The sequence below is a fragment of the Agelaius tricolor genome, unplaced genomic scaffold (genome assembly GCF_023055355.1).
Source record: "Agelaius tricolor isolate 1412-34295 unplaced genomic scaffold, bAgeTri1.0.p SCAF_1, whole genome shotgun sequence".
NCBI classification, from domain to species: domain Eukaryota; kingdom Metazoa; phylum Chordata; class Aves; order Passeriformes; family Icteridae; genus Agelaius; species Agelaius tricolor.
Window position 1 is genome coordinate 95,609,681 of NW_027269261.1, and position 14,454 is coordinate 95,624,134.

At 37.1% G+C, this 14,454-nt stretch overlaps 1 protein-coding gene across 4 annotated transcripts in view; it reads left to right on the plus strand.

Annotated features, from left to right (window-relative positions):
• The window catches only part of COL12A1 (collagen type XII alpha 1 chain), a 99,681-nt gene extending 88,919 nt beyond the window's left edge, over positions 1 to 10,762 (plus strand). For 2 of the 4 annotated variants that reach the window (XM_071444640.1, XM_071444661.1), the window contains 6 exons: positions 2,958 to 2,993; positions 3,100 to 3,166; positions 4,747 to 4,935; positions 5,978 to 6,046; positions 7,082 to 7,252; positions 8,412 to 9,307. In XM_071444640.1, coding sequence (XP_071300741.1) covers positions 2,958 to 2,993; positions 3,100 to 3,166; positions 4,747 to 4,935; positions 5,978 to 6,046; positions 7,082 to 7,252; positions 8,412 to 8,422 — 543 coding nt within the window. In that variant the 3' untranslated portion in view covers positions 8,423 to 9,307. The other 2 variants (XM_071444669.1, XM_071444651.1) reach the window with 2 other exon arrangements.
• The last annotated feature ends 3,692 nt before the right edge of the window (positions 10,763 to 14,454 follow it).

The window sequence follows — 14,454 nt, forward strand, 5'->3', positions numbered from 1 at the left end:
TAAATTTAATAAGTAAGGTGCTATTGAACTGATGCCTCCAGGACCAAATAAACTGTGAAAAGCTTTCGAGAGTAGCCCAAGTCTGTTGTGAGTTACATGCAGGTTTTGAGAATTTTGCATTCTCTGCTGCCATGTGTTCACTGCTCTTGCGTCCATCTATGCAGATGTCCTAGATGAAGTCTCAAAAAGGCACTGCTTTGGGAGCAAAGAGCTGGTGGTTCTTGAGGGAAGAGAGCATTCTGTTGGGAAAAACAATTGAGCACATTATCTTTAAAAATAAAAATAGCAAAACTTCCTTTGTTTTGTCCTCTTCAGCAGTAGAACTATGCTGCGGCCCCAGCCTTCATCCCACAGCTCAGAAAAAATCCCACATACAGCATAAACCAGCTTCTCCTTGCACTGACCCCAAGTGACTCCCTCACTGCAGGATAGCAACAAAACAGAATGCCAGCAGCAGCTGCTGTTTCTCAAAATGCTGTCAAGCAGTAGGCTAAACTGCATTTTTTTGTCTATTAAAAGAAATTTAAGAGGCATATAACCAAGAGGGAGGAAGATGCAAATAGTAACTCAATGATGCAAATAGTAACTGAAGTTGTAATTATTTTTTTGAAAATTTGATTCTAAAATATCCAGGTGGAAAATGTACTTTATTGTTAACATGGCCAGTCAGCCTCTAATCTCCCAATTTTAAAGGTAGTTCCAAATAGGCTCTAGACTTCCATCCACAAAGCTGAATCAGTGTGTGTTTGCAACATCACAAATTGAGGAATGAGGCTCATTTTATTTCAATGAATTTTAAAATTCACTGTACATGGCATTAGCATTTTCCTTGTTGGGGGACCTTGTTGCCTTGTCTTGCCTTGCCTCATCCCTCTCCCCTTATCTTGTGAATACACAAAAGATGTACTGTATGATTTGCTTCTGGTAGAAGGTCTTACTATGAAAGCCATAGAAAGAATGAGAATAAAACAAGAATGTATTATAAATACATACACAGCAGATAATTTCAAATGAGTACACTTGTAGGAAATAGAAAAATTGGAAAGTTTCAAACAGAAAGAGAAGCATTAATCTTTACCATTTCCGCCCCCCCACATATTTTCATGTAATAGAGTAGTGCAATTAAAAACCTACAGTTCTGTTCAATGAATATTTCAGGTACATGCATAGTTTATGAATGAGATATTAATGTCTATTTATTTGGGAATCAAATTAAGGTTTTTTTAGAATTTCAGTACATCATCATTTACCACAATGTTAATTATTGGAGAATGACAGACAGAAATGTCATATCTTCCTGATGATTTTACTTGTTACCCTTTATTTATGGTATGGCATTTACAAGTCCATAGTCTGTTTCAGCATATGGCTGTAATAAGCTAAAACTAAAAGACAAACATTTCCCCATGGACTTCACAGAGTAAGAAAAATATAGATGAAAAGCAAAGGACAGAAGGGAAAGGATATTCATCAGCTTCATGGGTATATTTTATCCATATTAGCAGCTGCCTCATTGGTGGCATAATTTATTCCAATGGCACATTTATGGCGTCACCATTCATTTGAGTCTGTACAATTAATTTTGCAAGAGCAATCTGTTATTCATGATGCAAATGTACCGTACGACAACTACTTAACTCGGTGATGGATGAACTGTCTCATATTTTCTGTGGCATGTCATGGGGTAGGTGTGTGCAACTCTGCAGCAAAGAAGCTCAGAGACCACACTAAGCTCACACCCTGACATACCCCAAGGGCATTTGTCTGCTCAAGGCCTTGACAGAAGTGTGTGAAACAGTGTCACCACATTCAAGAGGTGTCTGCTGTGACCTCAGTGGAATGATTTGGTGTTCTGTGTTGTTGAAATTAATTGTGGGTACTGTAGGAATGTTATGAGAAACAGCTGCAGCCCACACTTGGCCTTTGCTTTGTTAATGGTGAGAAATAGATTCCTTAAAGAAATACTACACTGCAAAAAACAATAACACTCAGGATGTGTGTTACTATGTAGAGAGCCATGCAGAGCAGCAGATGACCAAACTGATCTTTTACCTTTGAAATATGCCTTATGTTCAAGTAGCAATTTAGGCTAGAAATCAAAATCCATGTGAACTCATGCAAGCCCTATCATTATTCCCAGTGTTTTTCACACACACATACATACATAAAAATTAGAATCAGTCCTCCTGGTTTGCTTCTTTCATAGTACTCTTGAAAACTGAAAACACCATAACCACTAAACTATTCAAAGGCAAATGGAAAGTGCTGCTAGACTGACAAATGTAATTCATTATAAAGGAGCTCAAACTAAGACTTCTATAAGACATTTTAAAGACTAGAAATGGTTGAGAATTAAAAGGGAAGCTGTCATAAATAGAATAAGCACTCTCTCCATGTTGTGTCATCTTGTCATAACTCTATTTCACTTAATATAGAATACTTTTTACATGGATTCAAGAAGACAACTACCTTTTCTTGACATATGTTATTCTTCCTAACATACCTTCTGTAATAAAAACAGTCTTAAAATTAAACAGTCCTATAAAACTTAAAATTAAACAGTCATATATGACTCATATCAGACCATTGATCATTTACACAAATATGATGCTAGAAATTCAACTTTGAAATTGACAGTGTGATCCAAGTGTCAGAATACATCAGTTTTTTGGTCCTAATTTGAATTTTTCCTTCAGATCATTTTCTTCTGCATCTATTAGTGTGTTTGATTACAGACAAAAGATCATCGTTTCTCCACTCTTTTCTGGCACCTGTTTTAGCATCTCTGAAATGAGAAGTTCAAGGAGAACCAGATATTTCTCCTTGAAGGAGTCAAAACTTTTTCTAGAATTACAGATCTCAATTTATAGCTGGAGATGTGTAAATTACACATCTCAAACTTATGTTATCAAATAACATAATTCTTCAATTGCTTAATTTTTACTTATTTATTTTAGGGTTCACCTGGAATGAAGGGAGAAAAAGGTGACAGAGTAAGTCTGCTTAAAAGTAAATTCTTTTCATAATTTTAAAATGAAACACTATGTCTTTAAAAGTACAAGTGCTAATGAAACACTTGTTTTGGATTTGATTATTTAGGGTGACATTGCTTCTCAGAACATGATGCGAGCAGTTGCAAGACAAGTTTGTGAACAACTGATAAATGGTAAACAGTGTTTCTTGCTTTGTATCCCATACAAGTAATTAACTACTTTCTTAAAAAGATAAAACAATGGTTTAAACTTGAAGTGACAGATATTGGCCACAGAGCACAGCAGGATCTTGACAATCTGATAGCTGTCCAATGCAAATGATTTGGTGGAAAAAATGTAGCAGCAATTTTTTGCCAGATCCAGAGGCTAGCTTGATAATCACAAAGTAACAGAATAAACTGAGTTGGAACTATTCTGTGACCTTTGGAAATACACATGCAATTTAAACATTCTGGTGAGGTTTCCTTTGTCATTTTGTTCCAAAATTACTTCATTTTGCAATAAAATCAGCATCTATTTTCTCATTAAACATGTCTTATCTTCAAGAGAAGAAAAAGGATCTTCAGTGAGAAAAAGGATGCTTACTGCAGGTACTTTGCCAGCCGGGAAAGACGGATGAGTGCTGGTTAAATACTGTGCGCAGAATCAGTGGTGCTATGCAACTAGAAACAGTATTTGGAAAATGACTTCAAATTTAATTTCAGTCCTCTGCTGCCACATAGTGCAGCTCTGCAGCCCATGAAGTTGCTCTCTCCGGAGGCTTTCTCTCTGATCTTGAATCAGTGCTTTTTCTATCAGTAGACCTGCCAAGAAAGACAAAGGCAAACTGGTTTTTAATATTGTATCTATTACAATGTTAAGTGCTGACTGAGGAAAACAGATATACCATTTGGATCATTGAATGCTTGTGTACAGGAAGGAGGACAGTATGTCCTTTGAAATGTCTGTGATGGCTGCTAATCAAAACATTTCTATTAGTTAGCCATCACAGAAGAAGTAAAGTACATTTGTGAATGTGTTAGGTTTATGAACAAGGATGTCATGTCCAAGATCTTTTAACATTTCTTAGTGTATCCCTGCCTTATTTTTTTCATGTTCAGATGATCTCTTTCTTCAGTGTTTTGCAAGGACAGACACATTATACTAATCAGATGTGTCTCTCCATTGAGGCTTCCTTCCTGCATAGCTTCAAAACGGTGTTGCTTTTGCTGACAAGTCCCTTTTTTTGGAAATGAAATTTGACCATATGCAGAAGGTGTATAAGTACAAGCCTGTGCAGCCTACAGGCTTAAGAAAATTACTTCATGGACTGTGCTGCTAACTCTACACATGAATAATTTATATTGTCTGTGGTAGCTGCAGAGGTCTGAAAGTACAGAGAAATGTGATACTACAGCTTTAGAAGTGGAGCAAATCCTTTCTGTTCTTCCGAGTAAAAACAACCTCTAAATAGAACTCCAAGGGCAAGAGTATTGTAAAAAATTGCCTTTTTCTTGATTTTAATAGTTCTGTGATAATTGTTTTAATGCCATTGGCTTCCAGAAGCTCCCTTAACTTTCCTCCCTGACCCCCTCCCTCCTCCATTTATGTTCAGCTTTCTTATTGGACATTCATCTTAAGTCTTTCTAATGAATCTGTACTGATTTATTGAATAGAAACAAGAATAAGATTTAATTAGGAGAGATAATATATTATTCCTTCCCACACTGATAAAAGACTTTCACTCATTTCACATTTATATTTTCTTTTGAAGGTCAAATGAGCCGGTTCAATCAAATGCTGAATCAAATCCCAAATGATTATTATTCAAACCGAAACCAGCCAGGGCCACCAGGTCCACCTGGTCCCCCAGGAGCTGCTGGGACAAGAGGAGAACCTGGACCTGGAGGAAGACCAGGATTCCCAGGACCTCCTGGGGTTCAAGGACCACCTGGTGAAAGAGGTGAATAAATTCCAAGGCAGCTGTGCTGTGGACATAGTACAGAGGTTGCCAGAGGAGCAGTCTGCTCCTTTTACCATGTCAGACTAGGAAGCCCTGCTAGGCCAGTTGGATTGCCTGAGGGACGCTGGGGTACTGAAGGACAAGGTTAACTAGATCAGTGCTTTCCTGTCTCTCTCTTGCTCAGGTTTCATGAAATACAAATTGGTATAACATTTTGGCTGCTGTCTGAGACTTTCACATAATATCCCAGGAAAGCAATTGTTCTCAGATCTCTTCTGGCACTATAGAGCTACATCTTGAAAGGCTGTTTGGAGTAAGACAACTCTTTGCAAAGTAGAACACTGATTAAGAGAGAAAATGAGTAATTAACAAGTATAAATTTAGGACTTTAAAGAATTGTATCAACACCCTTAGCTCTTTACAATATTCTGAGGGAGGGAAGCAACTGAACGGAAAGTGAACATATGGGTGAACGTACTTTACATCTATCTTGGATCACTGCATTTACATGGGGGGTCTGTAGTGTACTCTTTTGTGGCCTTTGCTTATTTCCACTACTCTGCAATAGCATAGATTCAGTGCTATGTTTTTTAGGATGTATTTTATACACTCTTTTAAAAAGGCTGGGAATAAATCAAGGAATTCAGAAGAATTTCTTAAACTTTTTTGATTATAACTGTTCCTAAGAGAGCATAAACCATCCTTTATAGCAGAAGTACGCATGACTGAAAATAACTTTCTGATTGTAGTTTAAAATAAGAAGACTCTGTGGTGCTTCAGTATCTCAAAACTTTTCTATGTTGGAGAGAGTTTATTCATGCTAAGTTACATCTACATCCTATTTTATTCTTGGGTTACTATATTTATATCCAAATTATTTTTGCAAATTCACATTTGAACATCTGCAGAACATAAATTTTAACCACTCTTGTTGTATTAAAACATGGAAAGTAAATATTAATGTCAGTGAGAGAGTGTGAAGAAATATCTGTTGATGTGGTTTCCTTTCTTTGATTTTCATTGCCTTTTTATTATTCTGTAGGAATCCCTGGAGAGAAAGGTGAAAGAGGGACTGGATCCCAAGGGCCACGAGGTTTGCCAGGACCACCTGGTAAATATTTTTTGTTTAATCAGATTGCAGAAAAGTAGGAGAAAAGTAAATATTTCTTCATAGAGAACTAGACTTGATATCGTGAATGAACACCCTTTGCCCACTTCATGTTTTTGACATATATTAGTTTGCTCTAATAAATTTGTAGGAAATCACCACAAAAATAGCAATTTAGAAAGATTTTTGGACATGACTAATAGGTGTTTATCTTCATCTTTTAATTTAGTAATCTGGCATGCTTGTTAATGTGAAAATGTGTTTCATAAAAATAAATTGTCCAAATATTTGACAGATATTTTTCATAAGTCTTATCAGATGATTCTTCTGTAGTATGTAGGTTTTTTTCTTTTACTTGCTGGACTACAAAATACTCCCAAATACAGAGTTACTGGACAATAGAGACAGATTATTTGATTATTAGTTTTTGTTTTCATGTTATGAAATTTTGTTTACGCCTTAGCATAAATCAGCTGCGTCATTTGTTTCTGCTTGTAGTTTACTAGGCTAAAATGGCTTTTCATTACAGGAACCATAATATGCTTGCAGCAAATTGTAGCCCCAGTTACTTGAAGCTTTACTTTTCTGCTAACCATAATAAGATTGGTTCCAAAAACAACATTACCTCATCTATCCTGGGGCTACTGGGCAGTGTAATTGATGTACTCCTATATTTTAATAGAAATCCAGTGTGCTTGTCTAATCTCGTAGTTTCCCTTGAGATCATCATATCTTACACAAAGGGGAAATTAACCAGAGAATACGTTGACATTTCTTACTTGGCTCAAACCTTACTAAATTAGTTTCTAAGAATAAATACTTAAATAAGCCACACACAGGGAGGCTACTCATGATGAGTCACATTTCTAGATTTCTTTTGTATTTCTTTCTGTTGACCCCCATATAGCAACAGAGTGCGAGTGCTTTCTCACCAAAGACAGCCTGGGCTGTGTAGTCTAGACAGAAGTATTGTTAGCTGTTTTATCAAGATGTCTCTTAAAAAACAGTAACCTCCCAACCTCTCAATTCTAAAATTAGGTCCACAAGGAGAATCTAGAACTGGTCCACCAGGCTCCACAGGATCACGAGGACCACCAGGGCCACCAGGCCGTCCTGGAAATGCGGGCATTCGGGGTCCCCCAGGGCCACCAGGATATTGTGATTCATCCCAGTGTGCTAGCATCCCTTACAATGGCCAAGGATTCCCAGGTAGGTTATGAACAACTTAACCTTAACCTTGCCCTAAATAGCCTTCACAGGTGTGGCTGTTCATATTGAGCTGCTTTACATGAGACAGTCCTGCTAATCTGAACATAATGAGTCAGGAGGAGATGGGTCAGTGAGCAGGCCTGCCTCATTGTAATGTTCAAGTATATGAGCAGCCATTTACACTTTGTTCTAGGATTGCTTGATGTTATGCATGATTTGTTTTAAATAGGAAGTAGTGAGTAAATATTGTAGTCTTGGTTTTTTTTTTTTTTTAATTTTATTTAATGTAGATGGTTACTAGCTGGTGGTGTTGCTCATAGGATTTAAGTGACCAATTTCTTCTCTTCTTTTTTCCCCCTCTATCACCACCCCTTCCAATCGTCTTCAGAACAAGGTTGAATTCTCCATGTTTCTCTTGAAAAATAAAAGGAATGCTGTGGTTGGCAGTTTCCATGTGTCTCTTTTTGAGCCATGTCAGGATTTATACAAAATTGATTCCTGAAATAAAAAATTTCCACAAAGGAAATCCATTTGCTAAAAACAGTGCAGACAGCTGAAAAGCACCACTGTCCTACAATATCTACCAAGTTAAATGCTATGGAGTCTCTGATTAGCCCTGAGTCATATAAGCCTTCCACTTTGTGACGTTGCTCAAAGCATTAGGCTGCTTCTGGAACCAAAATGAGGGGTCACAGTGACCACCAATTTTTGACTGGAAAGATTCTAATATATTTTAACATGGGGATCCTGCAGGACCACAGTATTGTTAACAAATTAATATGTATGCCTTGCCAGATCTCAAAATTAGTGTATGTGATACTACTATTGGATGTGGTTTGCTGTTAGTGTAATTGTGCATGTATCCATGAAAAGAAGGAGAAAAGAAAATATATATATATATGTACACACTTGCAGACTCAGTGATACTGGTTAAAGAGCCAGGTGGTTGTGCAGATCTCACAAAAAAATTCTTATTTAAATGAAAAATAAAGAAAATTGTGCGTGTGATTAAGCAGTGTTCTTTCTAGCAAGCATCTATGTATACATATATAAATATATGCCTAAGACTTAACTGTTATGTATTTAGTTGGATGAAAGTATGTTTTTGCACATCAGATGGACTTTTTAAAAGACTAACATCATCTTTGACCTGTTTCAGGTTTCGGCTAACACATTTTCTAAGTCGCCAGTGCTGCTTACAGTTTGAATACATGAAAATCCTGTTTCTGAGATGTTTGCGCACGTGCTTATTAGAAAATGAGTCCGTATGGATATTTCACCACGGATATGGTTCTTGAACCATGTTGACCTCATAGAACGGGGAGATACTTTTACTAACACAACTCATGAATGAGATAAAGGACAGTTACGTCAATTCATTAAGCCCATTTTGCATTTCAATAATAAAGTAGACAGTCTTTCTTTTTTAAAAAAGACCTAGACCACCAAAAACCTCAGTGGCGAAGGAGGCTTGTAAAACTACTAACCAGCGAAGGTAATGCCATTAGAAGAGAGAGAGATTTAACCTGGAAAATGAGAAATAACTTATGTAAATAGTAAACTAATTGTGGCTTGTAGATGATTTGTATGGGACTGTATCCACTAAAATCTGTTAACAACTCTATGTAATACTTTTGCATAAAAGCCTGCTGCTGCTTGCTGTATGCCAGAATAACATCTTTGACAACTTATGAAACCTACCTGTCTGTTGCTTGTTTCCAACATGTCTGAATTGGGGCATATACCTTTTTTTTATGTGTAATCTTGTTGGATCTGTAACTGCAGTTATAAATACCAAAGTTTTATAATAATTTTTCTTCTGTTTTGCTGTAGTTTTTGGTGTTCCTGAAGCACCAGCTGTAACTCGGTTTGTTACGAGGAACAGCACGACAAAATGACATGTACTGTATATTGCCGCTGGTGATAGTTATGTCTACACTTACTTTCCCATTCTCACAGAAAATTAGCATACACCAAACCCATCTCTTCATCTTACCTGCTCCATGTCTTCTATTAATTATGCAGTTTAAAATAAAGCCCAGTGCTTAGATTTACTGAAGTAGCTGTAAAATAGTAATTTTATTTGATTTTCTTGATTTTGTTTGGTTTTTTTAAATAGTTTTATCATGATTTGTCCCTTGCCTAATTTATGACTCTTTCTGCACTGTTTTGTGTATTATAAATACAAAACCTTTCAAGGTGAATTTAAAACCTTTTATTATTTTACTGCCAAAAAAGCATTCATGAGCAAAACTGAGAATTACCCCCAGTGAACTAATTATTTATATATTTATTATATGAAAATAAGGTTGAACTAACATTATGTAGCCAGACTAACTTTCATTGCATATGTGGATTCAAAGACATGCGATAACTATTATGTTCAATCGGACAACTATTTTCAACCAGAACCATACGTGCCTGAAAGTGGACCCTATCAGCCTGAAGGTGAACCCTTTATAGTACCTATGGAGTCAGAAAGGAGAGAGGACGAATATGAGGACTATGGAGTTGAAATGCATTCACCAGAATACCCTGAGCACATGCGCTGGAAAAGATCACTGTCAAGAAATGCAAAAACAAAACCATAAAAGATCTGTGTGTCTTGATTTGGTTTTTTTTTTGGTTGGTGGGTTTTTTTGTTTGTTCTTTTGCTTTGCTTGCATTTGCAGATACACACAGGGAGAGTGCATCATTCCTTTTGCAATATGGCATTCTTGCCTTTTCATATCAGACGCACCCCTGTTTTGTATCTTGCTTATGTGGGGATAGCAATGAGTGTACCCAAACACTTCATGTTGCTCTGGAAATGCTTGTAAAATACTGTTGCTTAGAGTGGTTGCATACAGATTAAGGTGTGCATTCAGTTATCCCAGTGCTGCCTTTTCATTAAAATAATGTAAAAACAAATACATTAAAAAAAAAAAAGAAAACCAAAAAACCAAAACAAAAATAATTACAGAGCTGTTGCAAATTTTCTAAGGACTGTCTGCTTTAGCTCTACAGTTTTCTTCTTTTTCAAATGCATGTTTTCAGTTCAGTCAGATCACAGGTCTGCAATATCTAGTTAAAAAGAACCAAAATTTTCCCTCTCCTTGCAGTATCATTTTAATTTTCTTCTATTCTGAGTTACAATCTGCGGAGCATATACTGCTCTTATATGTCTCCTCTAAACACCACAAACATTAAGTAGCTGAAATCATTGTATCAACTGGATACAGTTTAATAATGCCTGAAATCTCCTTGTTTGTAGACACAGTTACATTTATGCCAAATTGCAGTCAATCCTGCAGAGATGGAATTGCATGTTTATGTTGTATATTTAGTATGGATTTTTTTTTCAGAATACAATGTTTCTTAGTTACCAAAAGCAGTTGGAAATTGTTTGCAAGACTATGGATATAGAATTGCTGCTTTTATATTTTAACTGCAAATTGTGAATTTCACTGCCTTATATTATTTATTTCTGAAATGAAAGAGGCATTTTTCAATAAAACTACTGAAAATGTATGTGTCTATTCATTTTTTGAAAGGCATTGTGGCACTGACATATTTGTATTGTATTAGTGTTATTTACTCAATAATCTGGAAATGCCAGATATCAAAAATCAGTTAGAATGAGAATAGTTTAATAGATATTTGGGCTGTGGTGGCTAGAAGTGGAGGGATGAAAGCAGGAGATGCCTCCTCTGTCTGAGGTATGAATAACTTTTAGGAAATTCAGTCTGCAAGGCTTTTGGTGAGGAAAATGAGATCGAATGTGAGGATTAATTGCTGTCTTTTGGGGGATTTCTGGTGGATGGATGCTGCAGGGAGAGAGACTTTCCACCTGAGGAGCTACTCGAACTGCAGAGAGTGCCTAGGGCTACCCAGGCTCTAAGTACTGGTGTGCTGTGAGCATTGTGGCAGCACTGACATTAGCAAATAGCTCACTTGAGGAAGCAAGGTGTGGTGTCTGCTGAGTTCCTTCCTTCTGGGACTGCAGGAGAGGTGGCTCCTCCCTCCTGGGAAGGTCATCATTCACACAAGCTCTGGCTACAGTGGTGGCTGTGATGGAGCTTTACCTGCAGAGCGTCAGAAGAGTGATTTGGGAGAGAACAGCAGTGGGCCTGGAGAGTTACTGACTGCGGAGGAAAGAGTGGACTGTGGTGATCCTTCTTTTCCATGGTATCTCAGCTGTCCTGATAAGTAGAAATGGCTCTTGCCATAGGACCTGGAGCAAAGCCTTTTGACATAATGGGGAAAGCTGGAGCTGTGTTTCTCATCACGCAAGACATCTGTCACAGAAGTGAAGCTAGATGTGTAGGCTGGCTTCCTGATCACTGAATCTGCACTGGAAGCTGCATGGCAAATTTTAGTGCCCACAAATGGAAATTACACAACTCCTTAGACTGGCTGACTCGTTATCAATGAAATGAAATACAAATAAATGGCATTTCAAAGAGTGGTCCTGATTGCATCCACATGTCTTTTAGTCTGCAAGAGACTAATTCTGGGTTGAACTGAGGAAGGAGAATAAAAGCTATTAATTCTTTATGCTTTTTTTCTAAGTGTTCAGAGTTGAGTATCAAAAACATGTTTCGCAGTTTCATGTTCAGTAAAGAAAGACGTGTCAGGCAGAAAAAGAAGAAGTAGAAATTTGGAGAAGTGATTAAAAGATTTATCTGAATTGTATTTAAAAATAATGACATCTTGCACTGATCTCGCATCTGTCTGTTTCTGGCATTGTCTCTACGACAAATTTAACTTGATGCCCGTGTCCTCATTTAAAAGATTCCTTTCTGTCCTTTAAACAAAAAAATTTACCTTTTTTTAAAACATATATTTTAAATCATCTTTTATTTCTTCACAAAATACACCAAATGTCTGCCAAGGATGCCTTGACTTTTTTGGTGTTCTTTATTTGATATCAATCCTCATAGACATGCCACTATTTGATTATCTGGTGGCATAAATATTTAAACATTCAATGAAACCTGAGCTTATTTGTAGTCAATAGATTTTTAATGACAAAATTCTGCTCACAGATCTGTAGGGTAGATGCAAGCTCTAGGTTGTATGCTCCCTGTAGAATTGCAAAGTATGAGTTGTGACCATCTGTGTACTTGAGATAAGTGCTGATAAGCATTTATGTTTCATTTACAAATCCCCATAATCCCCAAAGCTGGTCAACACTTCTTTCACCTGTTTGACATGTGTCAGATTTTTGACTACATTTTGAAGCAAAAAGAACTTTCAATGGGCCATCCAGAATATGAAGAAAATACTTTAGATGTTTGGCCAGCTTATAAACTCGTGTTTACTGTTGGAGGCCAACAAAGAAGAAAACTTATCTCCAGGAATTCTCAGGGAAATGGCTCTAAGGAGGTGGTATAGGCTACTGATGACCCTTCTAGGAAAGCTGTTGCAAAGGCAAGCCAAAGAAATTCTGGAAAAATACAGATTCAATGCAAATACAAACAAATTTCAGTTCCTGAATATTTCATATACAACTGAGCAGTTTATATAGTCCGGCAGATTGAAAGAAAGAAATTGTTTGAAAGCAGAATTTTAATTGCATACACATTTCCTTTCATTTTGGCAAAAGCTGAGGATACAAACAAGCAGGTGGGAAGCGGCTGCTGCTTGCTTGGGATCAGTGTGGAGCCCTTGACAGGCTGAGGGAGTTGAGCCTGTTCAGCCTCGAGAAGAGAGGACTGGGAGGGGACCTCATCAAACTCTGTAAGTACCTGAAGGGAGGGCGCCAAGAGGATGTTTCCAGGCTCTTCTCAGTGGTGCCAAGCAACAGGACAAGAGGCAGTGGGCACAAACTGCTGTACAGGAAATTCCATCTGAATATGAGGAAGAACTTTACTTGTGAATGAGCACTGGAACAGATTTCCCAGAGAGGGTGTGGAGTCTCCCTCACTGGACACATTCAAGAAACATCTGGATACAATTGTGTGCCATACACTCTAGGATGACCCTGTTTGAGCAGGGAGGTGGGACCACATGACCCACTGTGATCCCTTTGAAATTTGCCCAGTCTGTGCCTCTGTGATTTTTGTGATTCCGTGTTTGCAGAGAGGAGCATAACGAGGACAGTCTTTGTTCCACAATCCCCCTGCTCAGAGAGCAAGTGCTTTGTATTTCTGAGAGCATGGATAGCCAAACTGAAAAAAATACCCAATGTTACTGATTTATGGAGGCTAAATATTGTGGTAATGCATCTCTGCTGAAATCTTTGTGCAATAGTGGGCAAAAATGGAGCAAAGGAAAGGATGTAATAGTGCTGCCCTTCATTTTTACTTTTGCTGTGGTTTTGCAGTAATCTGTTGAATTCTCTAGTGCTGACTGCACAGAGAGACTTCTAAAAGAAGAAGATACAGGGAAAATAAATTATTTGACCAGACAAAAAGGGTTTCAAAAACAACACAAGCAGCTGATCTTTGTTCCCATTAAAGCCCCTCTTTGTAGTAAAAAAAATTAAAATACATGTATTAGTGATACATTGATCAACTTCTGCAGATCTTAAAGGCAATAATTCTTATTAGCAAGTTTCAAAAATATATTCTTCTTTGGAAAATGCATTAAAGAAGGCACATAATCCCTGATGTTGTCCCTTGAGGTTAAGAAATGAAATAAAGTGTTGGCATTTTTTGACTGCAGCCCAGATCACAGCTATGAATGGGAAAAAATTATGGGAAGATGTTGCATTGTGAGAATAGAAGTTGTTTTCATGTCATTTTTTAGATAAGAATGAATACCTTGTCTATAATTTTATTTATTATGTACCATTGAACCTACTGATATGAAGGTAGTTGTATTTCTGGTCTTCAAAGTAGAAAAGATCATACCTTATATAACCTATAGCCCTCAAGAAAACACAGCTTCTAATATAGGGTTTCTTTCCTTCAGTATCCTGCAGAATTCCTCACAGTTTTGCCTTGACCAACTAGTTAAAGAATGCTTACTGATCACTTTCACGTTCTGGAAAAGGACTTGAGGATTAAAATAAATTCTCTTGAATGTTTCTCCAGATCTGAATATTTCTTAGATGACACTCAGCTAAATAGAATACAACAGCGGTTTTGGTGCTAATACACTCTCGGCATCTGAAAAAAAATTGCTCAGTTGTATTTTCATTGATTTATGCTTAATATGTTTCCACCTTTTTGTTTTTGCTATTCTGTGCAATCATTGAGCTAATTGTGATTGTTACA